General features: G+C 46.7%; 1 protein-coding gene across 1 annotated transcript; it reads left to right on the top strand.

Annotated features, from left to right (window-relative positions):
• Positions 1-9544, top strand: NIF3L1 (NGG1 interacting factor 3 like 1). Its single transcript, XM_049773278.1, has 6 exons — positions 1-442; positions 1863-2025; positions 3753-3876; positions 5585-5723; positions 6023-6106; positions 9346-9544. Exons 1-6 carry the CDS (start codon positions 19-21, stop codon positions 9528-9530), a joined length of 1119 nt encoding a protein of 372 aa, XP_049629235.1. The 5' UTR covers positions 1-18; the 3' UTR covers positions 9531-9544.

Below are 9544 nucleotides of genomic sequence, written 5' to 3'. Positions count from 1 at the left end.
CAGTTTCACTTGATCTTTATGTTGTCATCTTGTGCCCGCCTGGTCTCTCTTGTTCGTCCCAGGATCTGCCATCCTTCCCGTTCCTTCATGGATTTGAAGGTGCTCGTTGCCTCTTTGAATGACTTTGCATCACTGTCATTTGCTGAGAGTTGGGACAATGTTGGGTTGCTGGTGGAGCCCAGCCCTCCCCACACTGTGCGCACGCTCTTCCTGACCAATGACCTGACGGAGGAGGTGATGGAAGAGGCGCTGCACCGGAAGGCGGATCTCATCCTTTCCTACCATCCGCCCATTTTCCAGCCCATGAAGCGCATCACTTGGGAAAACTGGAAGGAGCGCTTGGTGATCCGGGCGCTGGAGAACCGTGTGGGCATCTACTCCCCTCACACGGCCTATGATGCTGCACCTCAGGGAGTGAACAGCTGGTTGGCGAAAGGACTTGGTGAGGAGTCTTGTGTTCCTGGTTTAATCATTTACCCACAAATGTGTAGACATTTTAGAATGGTAGGCCACAGTGTTTTGTGTTAGGAGAGTTTTAGGAGAGCTGTTAGGAGAGCATTAGTTTTTTTTTTTGTTTTGTTTTTTGTTTTTTGTTTTTCGGGCCACACCCGTTTGATTCTCAGGGGTTACTCCTGGCTAAGTACTCAGAAATTGCCCCTGGCTTGGGGGGACCATATGGGACGCTGGGGGATCGAATCGCGGTCCTTCCTTGGCTAGCGCTTGCAAGGCAGACACACCTTACCTCTAGCACCACCTCGCAGGCCCCAGAGCATTGGTTTTTTAATATATCTTAAAAGGACGTGGCTGGCTGGTATCTAGCAGCCCAGTTGCATTTGAACAGTGGAGCTTTAGTCTTTGCTAAGGTAGCATAGCGCCCTCTCACATTCTGTTGAGCTGAACCCTTGGGCTTCTACTAGATGTGCAGACATAAAAATGAAATTGAAGGTTTATTTATTCCCAGCACGGTGAAGGGATTAAATCGTTTTAGTTTGTTTATTCGCTGGCTTTGGGGTAAAAGCTTTTTTGGATGATGTCATCTTGATGGGTGTGGTTAAATATATTTTGAATATTTAGAGCCTAATTGTGGCTTAAGAAAGGTAGCAGTCATGAATGGACATACCTGAAATTCCATGAGCCAGTTTTTCTCCTCTAAATAAATATTTTTTGGCTTTGAAGTCATACCTGGGGTGTCCAGGGCTTACTTCGGCTCTGTACTCATGAATCACTTCTGGCTGGACTAGATCATATGGGGTGTGGTAAATTGAACCCAGGTTAGCAGTGTGTAAGCCAAGCACCCTTCTGTTGTAATGTTTCTCTGGCTTCAAGCTTTTTAGTTTGATGTCCAAAGCCCTTCTCTCTGACCCAAAAAGGAATCCTTTTTGTTAATTTCTTTTTTTTTTTTTTTTTTTTTTTGGTTTTTGGGCCACACCCGGTAACGCTCAGGGGTTACTCCTGGCTATGTGCTCAGAAGTTGCTCCTGGCTTGGGGGACCATATGGGACACCGGGGGATCGAACCGCGGTCCGTCCAAGGCTAGCGCAGGCAAGGCAGGCACCTTACCTTTAGCGCCACCGCCCGGCCTAAAAATCAGCTGTAATTTTTTTTTGGGGGGCACACCCATTTGATGCTCAGGGGTTACTCCTGGCTAAGCGCTCAGAAATTGCCCCTGGCTTGGGGGACCATATGGGACGCCAGGGGATTGAACCGCGGTCCTTCCTTGGCTAGCGCTTGCAAGGCAGACACCTTACCTCTAGCGCCACCTCGCCGGCCCCATAATTTCTTATGTTTTAACCATAATAGTTACTTTTTGTATCTTCCCCTCTACCCTACAAAAATCCATTTTCCTTCAAATATCTTTTTTAGGTGCCTGCACCTCCAGGCCTCTCCATCCTTCCAAAGCTGTCAGCTGCCCGACAGAGGGAACACACAGAGTTGAGTTCAACGTTAGACACTGCCAGGACCTAGACAAAGTCATGGCTGCAGTGAAAGGAATCGCCAATGTTTCTGTTACTTCTCTTTTGGCTAGGTACAACCCATTTTTTCACTGTGTGTGTGTGTGTGTGTGTGTGTGTATGTGTGTGTGTGTGTGTGTGTGTGTGTGTGTGTGTGTGTGTAAAGGTTTGTATTAAAATTCTATCACTCTGGGGCCGGAGAGATAGCATGGAGGTAAGGTGTTTGCCTTTCATGCAGGAGGTCATTGGTTCGAATCCTGGCGTCCCATATGGTTCCCCATGCCTGCCAGGAGCAATTTCTGAGCCTGGAGCCAGGAATAACCCCTGAGCACTGCCGGGTGTGACCCAAAACCACACACACACAAAAAAATCTATCACTCTGATATTTAGATTTGAAGCAAATAATTTTATCAGATGGGTGGATTTACAAAGCAACATCTCATTTAAGGATTCTTTTGTATTTCTTTTTTTGGGGGGGGCATACTCAGCAGCACTCGGGTTACTCCTGGCTCTGTGCTCAAAAGTCTCTCCTGATAGGCTCAGGCGATCAAATGGGATGCTGGGAATTGAACCCAGGTCCGTCCTGGATTGGCCATGTGCAAGGCAAATGCCCTACCACTGTGCTATCTCTGCAGGGGACTATATGGGATGCCGGGGATCTAACCCAGACCTGCCCTACAGTTGTGCTATCACTCCAGCCCCTCATTTGAGGATTCTTTTTTTTTTTTTTTTTTCTTTTTTGGTTTTTGGGCCACACCTGGCGATGCTCAGGGGTTACTCCTGGCTGTCTGCTCAGAAATAGCTCCTGGCAGGCACAGGGGACCATATGGGACACCGGGATTCGAACCAACCACCTTTGGTTCTGGATCGGCTGCTAGCAAGGCAAATGCCACTGCGCTATCTCTCCGGGCCCCATTTGAGGATTCTTGAAGAGAACTAATAATTTAATAATTTAATTATTTAAAGACAGTGAAAACATGTCATATGACTCATTTCTGTTAATTTCTACAAAATTAACATCATTTATTGTAGTGCTTTGCTTCCTTAGTTTTGCACTAGACCTGGCTGCTCAGGGCTTATTTCTGGCTCTGTGCTCAGGGGTCACTCCTGGCAGGGCTTAGGAGACATTATACTGAGCCAAGGATCAAACAAGGGTTTGATCTTTGGTTCAAAGCAAGCACCTTCACTTCCTATCTCTGTCCTTAATGCTTTGTTTCACTGATTTTGGAGGGTTTTTTGTTGGTTTTTGGGTCACACCCAGCAGTGCTCAGGGGTACTCCTGCCTCTGCACTCAGGGATCATACCTGGCATGCTATGGAGACCATATAGGATGCCGAGGATCGAATTCAGGTCGGTTGCGTGCAAGATAGATGCCTCCCTGCTGTGCTATTGCTCCAGCCCCTTGTTTCACTGAGTCTGTACAGAATCTAGTAGTGAACATTTCAAGAAGCTCGCCATAAGCTTCTGTTAAACAAATGGAAGGTCTGGTAGTTCTAGAAGTCTATAGTTTCAGTTAGCTTCCTGGACTGGCACTGTCAACATTAAGGGGGACAGACTTGTTGGAGAGGCGAATTCTCAGCCCCTCACTTCTATCTGCTGATGGGCCAAGCTGATGGATGAGTTTGTGGGATTAGTTCTGTGCATGCCAGGATTTGAGAAGCTCTGTTCTAGGAAGTAATTAATTGGTGTGGGATCGAATCCTGTGTTCCAGATACTTGACGACTGTAGGAATTTTGTGTATTATTTATTTACCTTATCCATCTTGCTTATATTTATTCCAAACTGACATGTGACTCCATAGAACAGATGAAGAAGAAACACGGATCAGTGTGAACTGTAGTCAGCAAGCTCTGATGCAGGTGGTGGATTTTCTTTCACAGGACACACAGCTTTATCAGAAGACTGAAATTCTAACCCTGGAGAAGGTAATTAAAAGATCTTATGTTGCTTTGTATTTTGCTTTGGCCTGACATTGTTATGTCATTAGGCAGTTAGCTATGAACTAACCCAGCACTAAGTGCTGACTAAGCTAGTAAACGTCCCTGGGAAGTATATTAAGAAATGGAGATTTTCATGGATCGAAAGATGCTGGTTCTTGTCCATTTGGGCTACTCTGACCTTTCAGATTATGCAGCTGATCAATGACAGCTCTTTACTTTTCAGTTTGGAGAACCTGGAGGCCTAAAATCATGGTAGCTGCTGATTCTGAGTGGTGTCGGGTGTTGAGGGGGCATTTCTGGGTTTTTGTGTCCTCACATGATGGGAGTTGAGAATTTCTCTGGAGCCTCTTTTTATGGGGGTTGGTGGTGGGAGGATCTCAAACCTAGCAGTGCTCAGAGCTTACTCTGATCACTCTTGGTGGGGCTCTGGGGACCATATGGGCTACTGGGTATTGAACCTTGGTCAGTTATGTGAAGGCAAGGGCTTTGCCCGCTAGAATGTTCCTCTAGCCCCAGCTTTGACCCAGGTATTTTAGCCTACTGTCCGAAGCCCTTTATAATGGCTGTGGCATTTCTGTTCTGGATCAGTGTGGATCTACTGGGCTCAGTCACTTTCCAAAGCTCACTCTTTTTTTTGGGGGGAGGGGCACACCCAGCGATGCTCAGGGGTTACTCCTGGCTATGCTCAGAATTGCTCCTGGCTTGGGGTACCATATGGGATCTCAGGGGATCGAACTGCAGTCCATCCTACGTTAGTGCGTGCAAGGCAAATGTCTTACCACTTGTGCCACCTCCCTAGCCCCTCCACAGCTCACTCTTAACCCCGGCCTGCCATATTGTTCTTGATAGCGTCCCTTTTGAAATTTTAGGATCTTGCTTTAAGACCCAAGTCCTTATATAATGCCTTCCCCCTTTCCCCCTTTTAATTTGGCTCGGGGCAGGGGTTGGGCCACATTCCTTGCTTCTTGCTCGGATTACCCCAGTGGGGCTCAAATCAGACTCAGCTGTGCTCTTTCTGGCTGAAAACCTTTTCATTTCCTCTAAGTCAGGGGCCTCAAACTCAGTTTACCTGGGGGCCGCAGGAGGCAAAGTTGGGGTGATCCTTGAGTGCAAAGTCAGTAGTAAGCCTTGAACATTGGGGGGTGTGACCCAAACAACTAAAACAAAACAAAACAAAAAAAGATTCCTCTAGGGCAGGGCCACAAAATGTTGTATGGAGGGCCACAAATGGCCCGCGGGCTGTGAGTTTGAGACCTCTGCTCTAAAGTATTCTCCTTCCCAAATTGTATTTTAATTCTTTGGCCATTCTTCTGTGCTCCTCTTTAGCACCTACCTGTGTTTAAACACCTTCTAGGGCCAAAGAGATAGCACAGCAGTAGGGCATTTGCCTTGCATATGGCCAACCCAGGATGGACCTGGGTTCAATTCCCTGCATCCCATGTGGTCCCCTGAGCCTATCAGGAGCGATTTCTGATGCAGAGCCAGGAATAATGCAATAAACACCTGCATCTCAGGAGATTGTGAGCACCCAGAAGTCAGAGTGTTTGGGTCAGGTTTGCATTCTCAATTGTAACTGAGAACCTCTTGCTGTAAGCACACAGTGAGCATCGTTCATCAATCTTTGTATTTGCTCTTTGCTGTTCTAGGTTTGTTTTCTGGTACTGTGTGTTGCTGATCTTCTGTATCTCTCCAGCCTCTGCTGCTGCATACTGGAATGGGACGGTTGTGCACATTGGATGAAACTGTCTCCTTGACCACCATGATTGAGCGAATCAAACGACACCTCAAACTGCCTCATGTTCGTCTTGCTCTTGGGGCAGGGAAGACATTAGGTACATGTTCCTTTCATTTTATCCTATATAGCTTTTCCATAGCAGTAGGCAAAATTGAACCTCTTGGTTGTATTAATATATGCCAATATATTAATAGGAAGGGACTGGAGAAATGACAGTACAGTGGGTGGGGCACTTGCTTTGCATGTGACTGACCAGGGTCCGATCCCCAGCACCCCATATGATCCCCGGAGCCTACCAAGAGTGAATCCTGGCACTCAACTATAGAGAACTCTATAGTTATATTGGAATGAAGGGTAGTTTTAAATTATTGGCCTTGTGTTTTCTTGATCTTGCAGACTCTCCAGTGAAGGTTGTGGCTCTTTGTGCTGGCTCAGGGAGCAGTGTTCTGCGGGGAGCAAAGGCTGACCTTTACCTCACAGGTAGGGGACTTTGCTTGGGGTCTCTTCTATTCTGGGTGTGAGTCATCTGAAAATACACATGATCATTATCACTCATGGGATGTCTTAATTGGTTTCTCATAAATGTGACAGTTTAAACCATGATTTAATTGTAAAGCAGTAATGCAGTTCAAAAATACTAAAATGGGCCATAGTGGTGGCACAAGTGGTAGGACATTTGCCTTGCACATGCCTAACCTAGGTTGGACCTTGGTTTGATCTTCCAGCGTCCCATATGGTCTCCCAAGCCAGGAGCAATTTCTGTGGTTTCTTTTTTTTGGGGGGGTGTCACACCTGGCAGCAGTCAGTAGTCGCTCCTGGCAGGCTTGGGGGACCATATGGGATACCAGGGTTCAAACCACCATCCTTCTGCATGCAAGGTAAATGCCCTACCTCCGTGCTATCTCTCTGGTCCCACCAGGAGCAATTTCTGTTTGTTTTTTGTTTTTGGTTTTTGGGCTACACCCGGTAACGCTCAGGGGTTACTCCTGGCTATGTGCTCAGAAGTTGCTCCTGGCTTGGGGGACCATATGGGACACCGGGGGATCGAACCGCAGTCCGTCCAAGGCTAGCGCAGGCAAGGCAGGCACCTTACCTTTAGCGCCACCGCCCGGCCCCAGGAGCAATTTCTGAGCACATAGCCAGGTGTAACCCCTGAGCATCACCAGGTCTGGCCCCAAAAATCAAAAGAAAAAAACAAAACAACAAAAAAAAGCTAAAGCAGGGCCAAAGAGATAGTACAGCGGTAGGGCATTTGCCTTGCACGCAGCCAATTCAGGATGGATGGTGGTTCGAATCCCAGCATCTCTTATGGTCCCCCGTGCCTGCTAGGAGCGATTTCTGAGTGCAGAGGCAGGAGTAACCTCTGACTAACCCAGGTGTGATCCAAAAATAAAAAAAAAAAAAAAAAGAAAGAACTTTAAGCTTATTCCACATGAAATTAGATGGTTTGATGGTGAGAATTTTGGTCTTCAAAAAGCATCAAAACATCTAGGACAGGGCCCGAGAGGTGATGCAAGCCGTAGGGTATCTGCCTTGAATGTGCTAACCTAGGACTGGACTATGGCTCAATCCCTTGGTGTCCCATATGGTTCTCCCAAGCCAGGAATGATTTTTTTTGGATGTGCCCCCCCCCCCCACCAAAAAAAAAAAACATATCTAGAACAGCAGGGTTTTTTTTTTTTTTTCCCCAGTGGGCCAGGAGGTTCCCTCTGCACCAACACATATATTTGTTTAGAGGGCCACATCCAGCTGTACTCAGGACTTCTGGTTCTGTGCTCAGAGATCATGCTTTGGGATCAATCTTCAGGGTTAGAACCTGGGTCGGCCACACTGTACCACCTGACTGTACTTTCTGGCAGTTAAGTATGTCTTATTTTCATTGTTATACAAGTATGAAAAGGTTGAGAAGCATTATTTAAGTGTACCTGGTAGGGAGGCATGTGTGCGTGCGTACATGCATGTACGAGGGTATACATGCACACCTGTGCTCAGGGATCACTCCTGGTGATCCAGTTGCTGCCAGGGATCTAACTCAGGTCAGGTGCATGCCATAATCTACTGTACTATCTCTCTAGCCCTATTTAATTATTTTCAGGGCTGGGAACATCTGGGCCACATGCAGCAGAGCTCAGGGGTTACTCTTGGTGCTGCTCAGAAATAATGCCTGGCAGGCTCCAGTGACCATATGGGATTTCAGGAATCTAACCTGGGTCGGTCCCTGGTGGACTGCATGCAAGGCAAAAACCTTACCACTGTACTATTGTTCTGGTCCCAATTTTAACGTACCATATATTCTGGCGAATAAGACGACTTTTTTTTTTTAATTTATGTTGGTTTTGGGTCACACCCAGAAGCGCTCAGCATTAACTCCTGGCTCTACAATCAGAAATCGATCCTGGCAGGCTCGGGGGACCATATGGGCTGCTGGGATTTGAACCACCGTCCTTCTGCATGCAAAGCAAACTCCCTACCTCCATGCTATCTCTGGCCCCATATGACTTTTTTTTTTTTTTTTTTTTGGTTTTTGGGCCACACCTGGTCACGCTCAGGGGTTACTCCTGGCTATGCACTCAGAAGTCGCTCCTGACTTGGGGGACCATATGGGACACCGGGGGATCGAACTGCGGTCCGTCCAAAGCTAGCGCAGGCAAGGCAGGCACCTTACCTCTAGCGCCACTGCCCGGCCCCCATACGACAATTTTTAACCCATGAAAACCTACTTAAAAGTTGGGGGTTGTCTTATACGCCAGTATATGGCATGCTGAAACTTACTCCATCTTCAGGGATGAGTGATCCGCCCCCTTGTACTGCTGCATCCCATTCAGCTGCCAGGCATCATCACTCGGTCCTCTGCTTGTCCTGATTCATCTTTCAGGACACACAGAGGAGCTGAGTTACAGAGCACCGCATCTCATCCAGCAGCAGGGTATGCAGCTTTCTGGTTCTCAGTCCTGTGTTCAGCTTTTATGGGACACAGAGGAGGAGCTGTCTCCCTGTAGCTGTCCTATTAATCACTGCATCCAAGTCAGCTGCTCTTGAGGAGTCTCCTCGCCTGCTCTCAGTGTAGATCACAATTAAAAAATCATAGTCATTCACTATAAATGACAAATGTAAAATGATTGTTGGCACTCCAAAGTCGAGTTTTATTAAACATATACTGTTTACCTTTGAGGGTTCTACTCTTTTTCTCTTATTTTTGCTTTTTGGAGGGGGCCCTCACTTGTTGACTCTCAGAGGTTACGCCTAGCTATGTGCTCAGAAATCACTCCTGGCTTGAGGGACCATATGGAACACCAGGGGTCTGTCCTAGGTCAGACATGTGCAAGGCAAATGCCCTATGCCCTACGCTGCACCATCACTCCAGCCCCATTCTCTTACATTTTTTTATTTCTTTAATCCTTGTAAAAGAAACTTTTTGAAAGCACTGTTAGTGATAATCCTTTATTTGCTGTGGAACTTCCTGAACAGATGCTCTAATGGGCTGGTACTGGCAGTATTTCAGTTTATTGATTTTTAGCCAGCCAAGGGAAACTTGGAATTTCCAGTGGATGGAGTTAAGTAAGGAGGTGTCAGGGACTGCATCTCACTTTCTAGATTCATATGTAAAGTAGTTCTGCTGAACCATCTGTGGGTTACAAAATTGGTACTTCTACTGTTAAGCTGTATTATTCCAGACTCTGATGTCAAATCTTTTCAATAGTTCCTTGCTTTGTTGACAGGTGAGATGTCCCATCATGATGTTTTGGATGCTGCTTCTCAAGGAATAACTGTCATCCTTTGTGAGCATAGCAACACTGAACGCGGCTTTCTTTCTGATCTTCGGGATATGCTTAGTGCCCACTTGGAGAATAAGATTAATATTTTCCTGTCAGAAAGAGACAGGGATCCCCTTCACGTAGTATAACTTAGATGGAAACA

This window comes from Suncus etruscus, chromosome 5, assembly GCF_024139225.1.
Source record: "Suncus etruscus isolate mSunEtr1 chromosome 5, mSunEtr1.pri.cur, whole genome shotgun sequence".
Lineage (NCBI taxonomy): Eukaryota > Metazoa > Chordata > Mammalia > Eulipotyphla > Soricidae > Suncus > Suncus etruscus.
This window is presented reverse-complemented; position numbering and strand designations above follow the sequence as displayed.